At 38.1% G+C, this 17,225-nt stretch overlaps 1 protein-coding gene across 3 annotated transcripts in view; it reads left to right on the top strand.

Moving 5' to 3' along the window:
* LOC101741252 (transcriptional enhancer factor TEF-1) overlaps positions 1-17,225 on the top strand; it is a 97,290-nt gene that overhangs the window by 75,601 nt on the left and 4,464 nt on the right. For all 3 annotated transcript variants that reach the window (XM_038015152.2, XM_038015149.2, XM_062671906.1), the window contains exons 4-10: positions 6,823-6,953; positions 7,662-7,702; positions 8,967-9,144; positions 12,874-12,954; positions 14,617-14,783; positions 15,623-15,698; positions 16,650-16,808. In XM_038015152.2, the coding sequence (XP_037871080.1) occupies positions 6,823-6,953; positions 7,662-7,702; positions 8,967-9,144; positions 12,874-12,954; positions 14,617-14,783; positions 15,623-15,698; positions 16,650-16,808 (833 nt within the window). The remainder of the gene's footprint in view (positions 1-6,822; positions 6,954-7,661; positions 7,703-8,966; positions 9,145-12,873; positions 12,955-14,616; positions 14,784-15,622; positions 15,699-16,649; positions 16,809-17,225) is intronic.

Here is a 17,225-nt window from a genome sequence, read left to right as displayed (position 1 = left end):
TCTGGTGAGCAGAGAAAATTGCGAAAAACACTCGTCTCACTTTCAACATTTTCATATTGTGTGATTCGTGTTTACGTTGTCCTTTTTGGTAAAGTGACATTCCCGATCCTACGGACAGAATGGAAAGCAGTCGACGTCGCCCCAAACACGTCATTTCGAATCCTCCCGATACTTTAACGGTGCTTTTAGGTACCTCAAGCACCGGTCATCGTTTCGTCGAACCCGTCGCTTGCGACGAAGGATTCGACGAGTAAATTAACTTTCAAACACAGCCCCCTGAGTTTCTCGCCGGATCTTCTCAGTGGGTCGCGTTTCCGATCCGATGGTAGATTCTGTGAAGCACGGCTCTTGCTAGGGATCGTGTTAGCAACGTCATCAGGTTTGAGCCCTGTGAGCTCACCTACTAGTTAAGGCGACGCTGATATAGCCTCTCAAGGCTATCAGACGAGGTAAAAAAAAAAAGGAAAGTGATTTTTTTAAAGTATATTTATTTAATAATGCGTGATTTATATAAAGTTTACTGCAAATCAAACGTCAAAACTGAATTACCATGAAACATAAATAAGAATTTGAAAAGTATCCTGCAATAGTTGAAATGAATGAAAAAATCTTGGAAAAAAAAAAAAAAACACAGAGAAACAGCGTCTAATTAAAAACATTTAAATCGCTCAAACAATTGTAGATTCTTATAAGACGGAAGGAGATAATCTCTAAAGCCAATAAAATGGAGTTTTAAAATATCTTCACGTCACTTTGTTTGTTATGGGAAGCTCGTTAACGAAACGTGACGATTGCCACTCCGAGTAATCTTCTTAGTAAATTAGCAGGAAATTTATTTTATTTCTAAAACACTTTATGTAATTTTGTAGCACATATAAATTTAATGGATAAGGTTTTTGAAAAAATACGCGAAACAGTTATGAAGAACGAACCGGCTCATTTAATTATCATTTGTTTTTCCACAATTTTTGTGCTAGAGCGATGAACAAAAACTAAATAAAATACAAATCGAGGAGTAAACGTAATAGTGTCGGAAAGTTAGATTTAAACAGTTTCACGATTTTTCTTTCAAAGTAAATTATATAAAATAGTTGTTTTCATTAAATTTAAATGTCTTATTACCACACACTTTTAATGTACTGTATAATATTAGGTAATCGCAATAAATGCAGTAAAGGACGCTTTGATTTCATAATAATAATAAGCGCGTACATGATTACTATCGTTCCGTTTCTAGATTGAGTTTTCATGGCTTGAATTGAGTGAGAATCGTATTCATCTCGCATTTTAAGGCGATGAATAGCATTTACGGATGCCTATAGGTCTCGGTAATCGGTTCACATCAAGTAAACTGTGAAGTGGCAAAAAGGAGTGATTTTTTTCAAGAACAACACATGGCGTTTGAATCCAGCCCACTGAGTTTCTCGCCGGATCTTCTCAGTATGTCGCGTTTCCGATTCGGTGGTAGTTTCTGCGAAGCACTGCTGTTGCTAGGGTCAGTGTTAGCATCACACCGGTTTGAGCCCCGTGAGCTCACCTGTAACCATAATCTCAATGGATAACCACCGTCATTTCGTTTACTTTACATACCTAGTCTCCGACGAACCCGAACATGTTCTAAGCATATTATTATATTATCGCGTGTTACTGTCAAACCTTTTTCCAAACGTGACTTGTAAAGTTACGTCCCTGACGTAGACAATAGCGGCCATTACACCGCCGGACGCACATTAAGTTCGCGTTCAGCTTTAGTATTATACGTTCCTGCTTTAATTAAAGGACAGTCCGCTCCCGCGATGCTGCCTAATGGAATTGCCAAACAAATTTACCACAGAGGCGATGTGTCCACCTTAAGTGATTTAATAGGCGTTAAGAAATGCTTCGTTTAAATTACTTCAATTCTAATGGCCTTAGCGGGGTGTAGCGGAGGCAAATTTAGGGTGAATTGAAATCAAAAGCAGTGCCAATTTATCCGTGAAAGGTATACTAGTGAAACGTCATTTAAATAAACTTTGAATCACAATATACAGTTCAATAGGTAAGACATCCAATATGTTCAGATAAGTTCGTGCTGGGTCGATCCCAGAGATATGTATTTATTTACGTATTTGTATGTATGTATTTGTTTGCGAAACAAATAATAATAATATAACTCTTTATTTAACACCACATGTACAGAGTAAGCATATAAAACAAATAAAGCATATAAAACAAATCTACAAAGTAAAATGAAATATAATAAAACATTACTGGTGGTGGTTTACGTTTGAGCCCGCATGGCTCGGTACCACTGTCTCGCCTCATCTACCGCAAATTAATCTCGATTGCAGCGTTTCCTTATAATACCAACATAGATTCTACGCTTTGGTACCTATATAGTACAATTTTAAGACCTGTTAAGAGAATATTTTCTTAATCGCATTCAAGTACAAGCAAACTGTGTGCTTAGTGCGAGTTTCATAACGTTCTCGATAGCGTAAAAGTTAACTCAATTTTGTATACAGTTGGAACAGCGCCCCTAGCGACAAACGTACGCAAACGATCCCATTCCATACAAATATGAGCTAACTTTTACGCTATCGAGAACGTTAAAAAACTCGCACTAAGCACACTGATGATTTTTTTTTAGGATTCCATAGCCAAACGACCCAATGAAAACTCACTAATTGTCCCTTCGTATATCACGGCAGTTTTATTATTTCGCCTGGGAAATGGTTGCTCCATAATATAAATTTCAAAAGAACGGTCTTATGTAAAGTTATTAATTATATTTACAGTTACAACGATATATTGAAAAATAAGAAAATAATACTAGGTAGAAGTGGTTTATTAATTTTATTGAACGAGGAACATTAAGTTCAAATGTCAAGTACCATATATTTACGAGAATTTAAATATTTCTATTTGAGTTTTATTGTAAATTATTCTAAGTTTTCTGCAAAGGCATTTAAAATGCTGAAAATATTTGAGAGTAATGTAAAATACAATTCCCGTGAAAATTTATCTTAACGAAGAATACATGATGTAGTTTTAGTTTTTTTTATAATACACTAGCGACCCGCCCTCGCTTCGCTTCGGAAACTGTAATTTATTCTTGATTCCTCCACTATTTAATGGATGTTATTATACATATAAACCTTCCTCTTCAATCACTCTATCTATTAAAAAAAACCGCATCAAAATCTGTTGCGTAGTTTTAAAGATTTAAGCATACATAGGGATATAGATAGGGACAGAGAAAGCGACTTAGTTTTATACTATGTAGTGATTTTCTGCTGTTCACTGTTCCGAGTTTAGTGACACAAAAATATTTAATTCTTTTATTACTACTGTAACTGCTTCAAATTTGTTCTTCGACATTTATGACTTCGGAACGCTTTCTTGCAAGTAGGCCGATACGCGGTTTCAAGGTTTTATTTATATTGGCTCAGACAGCCATGCAATGCCGCCCTTAAACTTTTTTTTTTTTAATTTAACAGTTACGTACCTAAATATGTTATTTATCTACATCATCATTCTCCTGCCCTCCTCCCAGTCACCTGAGGTCGGCGCAACATGTTTTCTCCTTCCATACTCCTTTTTTATATACCATTTCTTCACTCATCGTCTTAGTTACTGGTTTTTTACTGGTGGTAGGACCTCTTGTGAGTCCGCGCGGGTAGATACCACCACCCTTCCTATTTCTGCCGTGAAGCAGTAATGCGTTCCAGTTTGAAGGGCGGGGCAGCCGTTCTCAAGGTGGGTGGCGCATTTATGTTGTAGATGTCTATGGGCTCCAGTAACCACTTAAAACCGGGTGGGCTGTGAGCTCGTCCACTCATCGAAGCAATAAAGAAAAGTTAATCTCATTGTTTTCGTCTTATTTTTATCTAAAATTATCTATAAAAAAATGTGCAAAATAATGTGTGATAATCTAACGAAATATCACTTTTATTTCTCTGCACCGCGACCCATTAATATGTGTAAAAAGGCCCATTTTCAATAATAATTGCGGGCACGCTCGTCCTTACAATATATGAGCACATTAGACGGGAACGTGTCTTGCCGGGCTTAATCTACCGCTCGCTACGTCACCCCTGTCCATCGGAGCCAACCCTCGTCCTTACACCGTGTCCGATACAAAACGAACCAGTTTTATAAAACAACTACCGAAAATTCTCATCACTCAGTAGTGTTTCCAAGAATGCCCAAATAATTTTGTTAATCTAATTATTTAATTAATGATAGGACATTTATTTGAATCTAAATTTAAAAAAAAAGTGGTTTTCGTGAGTTGCAGATAAATATAAAATATAATTTTATATAAATGATGTGATCAGTTGTAATGAATTGCTTACGATAGTCGATGTTATTATTTTTGCATAAATCGTACATGTTTCGAATGCAGAAAACCACAGTATAAACAATCTGAGCTGGACTCGTTAAAGACAACAATCTGTTGCGGTTCACAAACTTATTGAATGAGTCTTGTGTGTGTGCGGTACTCGAACTACGAGTTGGGCCAGCGAGCGCGCAAGTTGCACCGCCTCTCGTATACAGTTAACCAACAAAGCTAGTCCTCGGAGTAGTGCTGCTGGTTCGTTTATGAGTTAAGACATTCAAAACCGCTCAATATCCTGACCGGGTATGAAAGTTTAGTCGGCGCACGGCTTCACGTGGTCCGGGGCGGGGGGCGCGGGGTACGCCGGGAGGGCTAAACTATGCGAAGAATGCGCAATTAGTGAGCGAGCGAGCGTGTAAGGGGCCCGGCCGCGCCACTAGGCGGCGAACGCAGTAAGAAAATATAAAGAAGGGGCGGGCCGCCCGCGCCCGTTGTTTAGCGCCCCGCCCGCCTTCGGGCATAACTCCCGATTGTCTCCCGAGAAATCCTCCTTAGACCTGTCGCAACTCAACCCTTTCCTCGAGGATTTGCTTCGCATAGCTTCTGTTTGGGTCAGCGTGAAATTCTGCAAAGACGGACTCAACGCCTCGCTTCAGCACAAAGTTTACTAATCGATATTAAAATATCCTTTCTAAATTTATTGATGAATCGTCAGTAAAACTAGAAGTTGATAAAAATACATTACCGATGCACAAAAATAACAAAACGTATTAATTAATAATTACGCTATGTAAGTATGATAAGTAGTTAAAAGAAAGAAACATTATTAAAACAAAAACACTGAACTGAACTAGATTTTTCTAAACTTTAAATCATGCGATAACTGCTTTAATATTTTTCTTTATTCTACTAAATTTCTCAGGAGAATGCGTTATATTGATGAAAAAAAGGGCCATTTTTAGGAAAACAATCGCGAAGTCATGCCCCAGGTACGGGGCACGACGTTAATGTGTTTCTGATGGATCTTCAATATCTCTCCGCTTGTCGTATAAATTACGTTTCGAAACGCCCGAAGCGTTTTTTTAAAGAATATATAAATTGCTTTAATCAGCTCCATAAAAGCAATAAACTGTCATAGGCGAATAAAATTTCTTTATAGAAAATCCTGACTTGTTAATATTTATTGATAATATTATCATATCCTGTTGAGCGAAAAAAAAAAACTTGCATATTCATAAAGTGTACGCACGCACAATTTCATCAAGCCCGCGTGCGCGAGAGCGTGGCCGCGTCGCGCTGCCGGTGGACCAAATTAGCTAACTAACGAACTAATAAATAATGATCTCTTGTTTTTCTATTCAACGTGGAATAGAAACGTTAAGTCGATCCTTCTCTGCGGCGGTACTATTTATAGCGGGATGCACACGACGTTTCGGGTGAAAGCACTCTTAATGTTCAATTCGCGGGCGAGGATGTCGCAACTCGATGTCGCGCTCACGAAGGATAACGCACGGCGCGTCTATTCCGTTCACAGATTCGTGCTAACGGCAATTTGTTAGAGTAGCCGCGCTCGCTAATTTTAGCTTAACACCCGCCGTGAAAACTTTACGACACTGCCATAATTTCGAAGTAATTTCAGGAATGTTCGACTTAACAGTTTTCTACGGTACGTTTCTCGTGCTCTCTAAACTTTCAAATTAATTTAATATAAAAAAAAAAAACATTTACAAAATATTAGAATGAATATTTTTAATCAACTGATAAAATCATAATTTAAATGTTACGAAGCATTCGTTGTATTGTATTGAATACTGTATATATATTTAGTAGTAATATTATGTCCGATGTGATTTAAATTTTCGCTTGATCGATGTCGTGCGTAATGTACTTGTGTGGTAGGCATCTGATCCAAAGAGCACGCAAGGGACTAATTAAATTCACACCGATTCCACCAACCTCCCGTTTTCCATATCGAATTATCTGATATTAGTAAAATTTCAATAATTTATTTTGATCAATCCCTAAATCAGATATATTATTCATATATTATTCATAAAAATGATTCGCGCGTTTCTAATTTTTCTGTTTCGTTGATAAAGTTTTACTCTTTAAATGAACAAATAACATTTAACAGATTCATAAAAAAGATATGATAAAAATCTTGAATGCAAATTTTTAAATAAATACAAAAAACAACATTTGAATTTTACAATAAACGAGCTATAACGAAATTATTTCACAATGGCAGACTGAATTGACTCGGTCGATCCACCCCGCATTCCGGGCTGGCTGCAGTTTCAATGATTGAAAATAGCTATTCAAAATATTTTGAAAATTGTTTCATAACAGGATCGGTAGCGGGCTGCGAGATTGCATTGTACAACGCGCGTTTATCTCAATAAAGTATGCGAAATATCTCGCGGGCTATTACAGGCGACACGTAGCGTTGTTTATTTATTTTTTTGTTTGTTTTTTTATTAAATTCAATTTATCTATTCTAGGAAGGAACGAGTTAATAGCGAGGTATATTAAACTAAGGACAGGCAAAACGCGTACGAGAAAACAAGTCTCGTCACACATACAGGTGCTAGCTAGGCGAAAACTACGAGAAATTCAAGCCAAACTTAAAGTGGTGAGTTGATTTAGAATAAAAATTTGAATATCTGTAATATCTACGTTTGTTGGCAAAGTTGACGTGATATATAATATTTAGGACGGCGGAGTGATGAAGGAAAAGGCCATGCAGTCAATGAGCACGCTATCTAGCGCTCAGATCGTTGCGGGCCTACCGCACCCAGCGTACCACCATACGGTACTCTACTTGCAAAAGGCATGCCTCTGTGTTACTTGGTCGAGAAACAACTAAAACGCCTCTCAATCGTTTCGCTTCTACTATTTCAGGCATGCTGCCAAATGCACGTCCATACGATACAAAAACAAATAACAAAAATCGATTACCTACTGAATTCGCTTTACTCACACTTTTTAGTGTTCTTTTTTTTTAATTTATCTCTGATACATCAGCAAATGTCGAAAGACGCAAAATTACGCGGCCGTTTACGAGTAACACATGTTCGAGAATCTGAAAAGAACGAAATGAGAAGCTGAAATCGTCAATTGTCAGTTAGCTCGGCCTGTTCACGTTTTTCGGCGTGACGTTATAAATAGAGCCGACCATTCATGGTTTTTCGGAAACTAAATCACCAGTACCTACCTACCTGCTTAAGTGTGTAGTTTTTAACATGTTTAGCGAGAATAACAAGAAAGCTTATTAGTCTTATGTACGTACGTACAAACGTTACGATATTTACCTAAAGTTGTCTAATTTATTGTTTTACAGCAATTTTGGCAGCCAGGCCTACAAGCCGGCACATCACAGGAGTAAGTTATTTTCGTTTATTACCTCGTCCCTTCGTACGAAGCTTTTCATTATTTTGTGTGAAACGTTTTACGAAAACAAAACCTTATTTAAAGAGCGAACGGTTCGTTCGTTTCGCAGAGTGTTGTCAGATCAAAAAAAGTCTTGTCGTTTCGAGGTCGTAATGTTTTAAATGAAACGTATAGATCAAAGAGTCGAAGTGAGTGCAATCTGTGTTTTATCCTGTGTTATCGTGCTATGAGAATATTATTATCACTGTTAAGCTAAATTTTGAAATATGTTGTTTTTATAGTATCCTTTTTTTATGTTTTGAAAATTAACTCAACATTATTTAATGAATAGAGAAACTCTGAATTAAGAACCTCGTGTATGATCGTTGCAGTCTGTTAAAAATAATAATAATATAGGATTGGTTTTCGTAAGAACTTGTCTATAATCTTTCACCTTCTTTCTGGGAATCGAATATTAGATTATTCGAGAAGTAACGAAATAAAAAATCGGTTAACGTTTTTTTATAATGTTAATATTAACAAAAAAATATCTGGAAAACAGCATGAAACTGAATCTGTCATGCTAGAAACAGCTGTAAAATCTATTAAACAAGAGTTAAATTAGTGTAGAAGAATTATTAGTGTAGAATAGCAAGGCATTCAGTGTTCCGTTTGAAATCACTTTACATATTAACAAAATGCAAAGCCCGACAGAAGAATTTGTCGTTGCCTAAGGAATAAGACGCCTGGTGTACTGTACTGTGTGCTTAGTACGAGTTTTTTTAACGTTCTCGATAACGTAAAAGTTAACTCAAATTTGTATGCAGTTGTAACAGCGCCCTTAGCGGCAAACGTAGGTAAACGTTCCATACAAATTTGAGTTAGCTTTTATACTATTGAGAAGTTAAAAAACTAGCACTAAGCGCGCAGTACTGTACTGGTACTGTAGCAAGCGACAGTGCCGGTGTTCAAATCCCGCGTGTGGACACCAATTTTTATAATGTCATACGTACTTAACATATGTTCACGAACGACGTCCATAATGAATGAGTAACCTCTTGTAATAAAAAATCAAACACGCAAAAATTTAGAAATTTGCGTTCTTATTGAAAACCGGCCGTAATGCGAGCCCACATGGGAATTTTCCACCAAACTGTCTATTTCTATCGCAAATCCGCCTTTTGTAATCCATTTCGAAGGCCGGTATAATAGTTAAACAATATAATAAGCGACTTGTTACAACAAAGCTAACCAAAGATCCTGGCACGACTTCCAGTGTGAAGCCTTTCCCCGGTGCGGGCTACAAAGGCGTCCCCGGTGTCGGAGGCGTCGGAGTGCCGAGCGGCACCGACGTGGCGCCGCCGCCGCCCTGGGAGGGACGCGCCATCGCCACACACAAACTGAGACTCGTAGAGTTCTCCGCCTTCGTCGAGCATCCCCGGGATCCTGATACGGTAACTATACATAACTAACTACAATACTAACATACACAATAGACAACAGACAAATGTCCGTTGCTTAATGAGTAAGACGCACCGGTCATCGTTCTCATCGAACCCGTCGCTTGTGACGAAGGGCTCGACGAGTAAATTAACCCACAGACACAGCCCACTGAGTTTCTCGCCGGATCTTCTCAGTGGTTCGCGTTTCCGATCCGGTAGTAGATTCTGCGAAGGGCCGTACCCCTTGCTAGGACTCGTGTTAGCAACGTCGTCAGGTTTGAGCCCCGTGAGCTTACCTACTAGTTAAGGTTACGTTGAAATAGCCTCTCAAGGCCGGCAGCTTAGGTAGGAAAAAAAAAGACGCATTGTGTTGCGCGATGCCACTGGTGGTAGGACGTCTTATGGGTCCGCACAGGTGAGAACCACCACCCTGCCTGTTTCTACCGTAAAGCAGCAATGCGTTTCGGTTTGAAGGGCGAGGCAGCCTTGTAACTATACTGAGACCTTAGAACTTATATCTCAAGGTGGGTGGCGGCATTTACTTTGTAGATGCTTATGGGCTCCGGTAACCACTTAATACCAGGTGGGCTGTGAGCTCGTCCACCCACCTAAGCAATAAAAAAAGACTATGTCTGTATTTAAATCGTAGGGTAGATAAAAATAATCCTAAATGAATATGTTAAACGCGTTCGTGATACGTATAAATGTCGTGTAACAAGAATCTGATGCGCAATCACACGACCTGTAATTGTATGAATCAGTACGGCTGTGCACCACTAACCTGCCCATATCTGTCACGAAGCAGTTGTGAATTCTGGTTCGAAGGATGAGGCGGTCGTCATACCGTACAGTTTAAATTTCGACCTTACGTCTCAGCATATAAGGCGTCATTCGCGTTGTCATGTCTATGAGCACCGATAAAAAACTTATTATCAAAAAGTCCGATCGGAGAATCCGACAGCAAAAATACATCACAACGAAAACGATTATAAGCCAAACCCGAGGACAGCTTAGAAAAGTTTATTCCTTTAATTGTCCCGTACTGAGTTGTCAACTCGTGGAAGTCGACTCCCAAACATGAGGAAGTATGCCGAAATGAAGCCGCTAAAAGTTTAGCGAGCTCCCCTAGTATGATCGGGAACAGTAACGCAATCAATAAAACTGAATTTGAATGGAAATTGTTTAGCTTTGTGTTTGTTGCGTTTTAATGTTTTAAAAATACACATTTCGATTTAAAGTACTTTCGGAATGTTCTAGATAATTGTTATGTCAGGTTAATAAATAAATAAAAAAATTGAAATTTTCATTTGTGGAAATTTGTTAAACAATAACGTAACGAAATTGAAGATTATTGTAAAAAATTGTTTATTATTTCTTTTGATGCCCATATTGTTTCCCAATAATTAGGAAAAACCGAGCAAATAGACACCTGAAAGCATGCGATCGAAATCTCAAAGGTTAGACTTCTTTCTCAAAACGATTATGATATCGCAGCAGTAAATTATACATTTATATGTGTTGCCTTGTTGATTGGATTGATACATGATTTCTAGAAATTGTTCCCCTCGACACACTCAGAATCCTAGACAATTAGAATGCTAAAACCAGATCAAAGATTATGAGCTCTAAATTCAATTCTTTCAGATTTAATTTAATTTAATTTATACAGTTAAACAACAACTTTAAATAAATAAAAACTTAACAGAAAATGCAGCGGAATATGTCTACTAGTCATTATACATTCGTGGAACAAGTAATTTTACTTTACATTGGCTAACAAAGTTCTAAGCCATAGCCAATTAAAGTTATTGTTTGGGAGACAGGTTAATTAATTAATTTCCCTCAAAACTAAAGTTATATATCGAGTTTCTATGTAGAGAATTTTCTCTGTCAAATGTGTTTTTTTTAGACAAACATCATGTCGCCTTTCCCCAAATTAGCATTCTCTACGCCCTGTGAATCAGATACTGATATACAATATGAGTCGTCTATTATCAAAGGCGGCAATCTGTACATTTGGACAAAAAATTTTTATTGATATGTCAATACAGATTTATTTGAATATAATCGTCTCCTTCAAAGAATACGGTTCAAAACCTGCATTAAATAAAGGTTAATAGTTAACCTGTTATTTATCTAAGATGTCGTTCCGAAGAGTTTTGTGACTGCCAATGGAATACAAAGTCAATAATTCGTTTTTCTGATTTACCAATCATTGTCCAAAAGTCAGATTGCCGCCTTTGATAATAGTCGACTCATATATAGGTGGCAAATTATGTCTCGTATGGACATTTGGAATTTAATTTATGTAAAATGAAACTCTGAATTTTTGATTGACTGTTTTATTGTGACATGCGTGCGTGCCTGAGTGCAATGGCAAAGAGGTGTTTAATCTATGAAATATGTCTATTGAATATTAGTTTGTTTTTTGAAATATGGATGACACAAACGTCGGCGCGAACATCCTTCAATATATAAATGTTTGTCACTCGAAAATTATGCTCGACGTGGGAATCGAACGTATGACCCTCAGCCCGGCGGATGCAAATACTAAAACCACGCCGTCGATTCCGAAAAGTCTTACCTTATATCTGACCATATTTTTATGGTTTTCTTTGTATGACTATATTTATCGCTAGCTTTTTATGAAGATGTTAAATTTAAAAAAAAAACAGCACGTGTATTGAAAAGCCAACTTAATCAATATTCAAAACGTTGTGGCACAAAAACGTAGGCGTATTCCAATGATGATCTCAACCTTGACACGACAACAGACGAGACCGAAGCGAAAACAATTTTAAAGGCAACAATGAGATTGAAAGTGAAACGCCTTGATCTTTTAATGTCAAATAATGTACGCGAAACGTAATGTTTTCGACAATCCGAGTGCTGAACACGTACCTTCTAGTCAGAACTATTCTAAAGGCGAATAGTAATCAGTTAGGACGTGTTGTAAGGCCTCACGAATAAGTGTCACCTTATTTTTGCCGCGTAATACCCGTGCGTTCAAATCTGAAGGACGGAATATCCACTATGCAATACTATTCAGAATAAGAATGATAATAATAACTGGGAACAAATCCTTCCTTTTGCTATGGGTAGTAGAGACTGATAAACAATTTTTATATGTCTAAATATATACATATCCTCCTTCGTCGTATTATTCACTGCTGACGGTCGTCACCCCCCTTTTGTATCACCTTCGCACGTACGATCTTTCTCTATCTATTCATGGAATATGTGGAATCAAGAGTGGGGCGGATGTGGTTGGACCAACGTATTGGGCTGCGCCCTCAAGGCCTTTTCCCATCCACCTTACAGGTCAGAGTATATTCATATATAGGTAAGGAACACCCAGACAAAGAGCAAACAAACCTATTCATCACACAATGCGTGTCCGCTTTTTTTTTATTGCTTAGATGCAGCTCACAACCCACCTGGTGTGAAATGGTTACTGGAGCCCATAGACATCTACGACGTAAATGCGCCACCCACTTTGAGATATAAGTTCTAAGGTCTCAAGTTTAGTTACACAACGGCTGCCCCACCTTTCAAACCGAAACGCAATACTGCTTTACGGCAGAAATAGGCAGGGTGGTGGTACCTACCCGCGCGGACTCACAAGAGGTCCTACCACCAGTAGTAATGCGGGAATCGAACTTACGACCCTCGGCGCAATACTTAAGGTCAGTCGATGCGTACAAATTTTTCAATAATCGGCAAATAATAATGTTGTTTCAGTACCCACCGAGCACGGCGCCGGCGCAACATCTCTTCGTTCACATAGGCGGTACGGTCACATACGCGGATCCTTTATTAGAGGTACGTGACTTGCAGCGCTTAAACCGATAAGTACCGTCAGCATAACAAGCAAATACGTGTTCTGGTTTCATTTGTACTGCAGTTCCACGAACGGCTCTTCGTCTTGTGTTGAGAAGATAAGTCATAAAAAATCGGTTGTCTGTAAAGTCGGTTTACTGACGATAGTTGATCGTGACAACGTCATATATAAGAAAATACTGATGGAATGGTTTCATTTTATTACTCATCGTGAAATAGTTCGGTTAAGTTATTGTTATAGTTTTATCAATTATAGCATAACCTGCAATCGCTGCACTAGCGGACCGATGCTATTTATTTTACGCGCGCGCTCTCGCTTGCACTTCAAGCCTTAAATGGAACGCCTCAGAGCGAGGTAACGCCGCATGAGTCATCGAATTATAAGACGTTGTCACGTCAAAAATTCTGTCGAAACTGCGAACAGTCGATACGGATTGATTAAGTTGTATCGGGCTGTGGATTAATATGAGGCCGTCAGGGCAAAAGTGGCCTAAGCTTACCATAGTCAGTATGGAGATAATGAGGTTTGAATTTACTTTTACACTGCTTCCTAGGCAAAAACAATACGCGCAAAAATAATGTTTACCACGCCATCTGTTGTTATCTTCGGGTGAAACTAGGGATTGACTGATGTTGCATCAAAATTTATTAAATTTGAAATAAATTGCAAATTTCAATACATAAGAGCACAAATATGAAAAATTGTAGGTTAGCCACTTTTGCGCTGACGACCCCATATGTACGTTCACGTAACAGCCAGAAAGACCAGATGTCAATGTCATTCTTGTGTCATGTCAATGTCTCATCAAAAATTTTGATACATACATATCAAAAGGTGAAATTTACTGTAGAGTCTAGCCATTTAAAGTTTAAAATTTAGAAAAAATATCATAACAAAAAAACTAGTTCAGCTATTTGAACGGGGTAAACTTAATTTGATTAATTATTAAAACTAAATTAATTATTGACGCTAATAAAAAAAAACACTTTTCATTACTAAAATAAATGTCGCGTATTAAACGAAATGTTGCTTAAATAAACCAAATCTTTTACCCTTCGATATAGATGATGTATGGAATATTGAGATAGACATAACCATTGTTGGGGATAAGTGGGGAACATCTATCCTTTTTTGATGGAATATCTCTATTAAGTCGTTTTGAAGTCGTTGTGGCCTTAAGGATAAGACTCCCGTGCATTCGTATGTAACGATGCAACGGTGTTCGAATCCCGCAGGCGGGTACCGATTTTTCTAATGAAATACGTACTTAACAAGGGTTCACGATTGACTTCCACGGTGAAGGAATAACATCGTGTAGTAAAAACCAAACCCGCAAAATAATAATTTGCGTAATTACTGGTGGTAGGACCTCTTGTGAGTCCGCACGGGTAGGTACCACCACCCTGCCTATTTCTGCCGTGAAGCAGTAATGCGTTTCGGTTTGAATGGTGGGGTAGCCGTTGTAACTATACTGAGGCCTTAGAACTTATATCTCAAGGTGGGTGGCGCATTTACGTTGTAGATGTCTATGGGCTCCAGTAACCACTTCACGCCAGGTGGGCTGTGAGCTTGTCTATCCATATAAAAAAAAGCTTTATATGGATTTGGCTGCGGGAAATGTACACGTTCAATTTTGTCCACAGTCAGTAGACGTTCAGCAGATAAACGACAAATTCCCTGAGAAGAAGGGCGGTCTGAAGGAACTGTACGAGAAAGGTCCGAGGAACGCCTTCTTCCTGGTCAAGTTCTGGGCGGATCTCAACACGAACAACCTCGACGACCCCGGCGCCTTCTACGGCGTCACTAGTGTGTTAGTATGCTCCTGTCGCAGTACACCGTGATCAGTGAGAGTTTTTTAACGTTCTCGATAGCGTAAAAGTTAACTCAAAATTTGTATGCAGTAAGAACAGCGCCCCTAGCGGCAAACGCACGCAAACGTTCCAACTCCATACAAATTTGAGTTAACTTTTACGCGATCGAGAACGTTAAAAAACTCGCACTAAGCGCTCAGGGGGTGAAGGAACCGTTCTTGATGATGAAAGGACATAAGAGGCTGATGTTACTATTGGAAACGTGGTCGTCAATGTTTCTTACTATGCTCCTGGTATTGCTGAGGTCCATGGGCGACAGTGACTACGCTCTATTAGATGGCCTATCAGACAATATAAAAATCATTTTAATTCATTTCTCTACACCCTGTATTTATTTAAAGATTCTGATACAGTAGGGTTAAACACGCTACAATCGATGCCATAAATAAAAATTAATTATTTACACCAGATTGTGTTGGCGGTGATGTGCCATTTTTTGACCGACACTATAAATTTAATGTTCAGCTATATTTTTTCTCATTCTGTGATTAATGATTTGCTTCGTATAATGCATCTGTTTGAAATAACCGATTAGAATCGATTGTCGAATCGATGTAAAAGAATGTTTCGATTGGTCATATAAATATCTCCGAGTAAATTTGAGTTTAAGTAATAAAGTCGATTCGACTAAAAAGAGAAAATCAAGATTAGTCGCGAGAAATGTCTGATAGTTTTTTTTTTTTGTGACGTACGTTAATAGCAATAAGATATTATCTTCAACAAAAAATACTAACATCGACGGGTATATGAAATTAAATGGGAATTATTCTGATTACAGATACGAAAGTAATGAGAACATGACGATAACGTGTAGCACGAAAGTGTGTTCGTTCGGGAAGCAGGTGGTCGAAAAGGTGAGAGACGCTTTGTACTTTATGTCACATTAACATAAAGTTGAATTTCGTTTAAATATATACAGAAAAAAAAACTTAAAGATTTATCAAGTACTTTAATCTTATAGTATTGTTTAAAAATACTATAATAATTTTGGTAGGACCTCTTGAGAGTCCGCGCGGGTAGGTACCACCACCCTGCCTATTTCTGCCGTGAAGCAGTAATGCGTAAGAGGCAGCCGTTGTAACTATACCTGAGACCTTAGAACACATATCTCAAGGTGGGTGGCGTATTTACGTTGTAGATGTCTATGGGCTCCATAACTACTTAACACCAGGTGGGCTGTGAGCTCGTTCACCTATCTAAACAATAAAAAGATGTGTGGTGTAGAGGGACACCGGATAGGAACGAAGTTCGTTATTATAAAAATACTAATTTGAAGTTCTATTCGAGGTATAAAGAAAATAAAACTGGAAGTTTCGCAACAACCCACGGTCATTCGGTAATGTGCGAACTTATTGTGGTACACTTCATTCACGGTTGTTTGCATAAGAGTTAGTGTATTGCGCAAACGAACGCTCTGAGATCGTGGTCAATGAATGATAAAAAAATATGTAATTTTTTGTACGTTTTTACAAAGTTAAGTCGTACACTGTGTGCGCTACTAATAAAAATCTTACGTTACGGACGTTTTTTCTCGGTTAGGGTACCCCTCCGCCTCGTCCCATAAGGATTTCCAAATATATATATATAAATATTTAATTTAAATTATAATAGATATTTAAAGCCTTTAATTTCTTTTAAAATTAATAAAATAAAAATTAAACAGTAAACATAATTAATAAAAAATACCGAAATCTTTTGTAATGAATGACACAGAAGAAAAATCCTTTTCAAAAAGTAAAAGAGTTTCAAATAATAAAGGTTTTTTTTTTTTTGAATAATAAAGGTTTTTCTTTTCATTTGGACAGGTGGAAACTGAATACGCCCGGTTCGAGGGCGGTCGCTTCGTGTACCGCATCCACAGGTCGCCGATGTGCGAGTACATGGTCAACTTCATACACAAACTGAAACATCTGCCCGAGAAGTACATGATGAACAGCGTACTAGAAAACTTCACTATACTACAGGTGATTGTCCGATACTTGAGTAATGATGCTAAATATTTTCGCGTTCAGTGACGCTAGTTTTCTCCTACCTATGCTGGTAGCCTTAGAGAACTCACGAAGCTCTAACCTATAGTAGTAGAACGATCCCGAAAGGTTGCAAAGTATTAATTTCTGCCGTTCTCGTTAACTTGCTACGGCGATATGTGGTGTAAGTGTTCGATTAGTGATTTTTTCTTTCATTTTTATCACTAACCCACAAAATGACAAAACTAAATACACTATCGATAACGCTTATCGACAACAATAATGCGCATCACTATGCCCGTCCATAAGGCTCGTGAGTGGAAGAGAGAGAGCGAAATACTCGCTTCACAGCTCCGATTATTTATGACCCAAACTGCACGGACAAAATAATTCTACTATAGTGACATTACTAAC

The sequence above is a fragment of the Bombyx mori genome, chromosome 13 (assembly GCF_030269925.1).
Source record: "Bombyx mori chromosome 13, ASM3026992v2".
In the NCBI taxonomy this organism is placed as follows: domain Eukaryota; kingdom Metazoa; phylum Arthropoda; class Insecta; order Lepidoptera; family Bombycidae; genus Bombyx; species Bombyx mori.
This window is presented reverse-complemented; position numbering and strand designations above follow the sequence as displayed.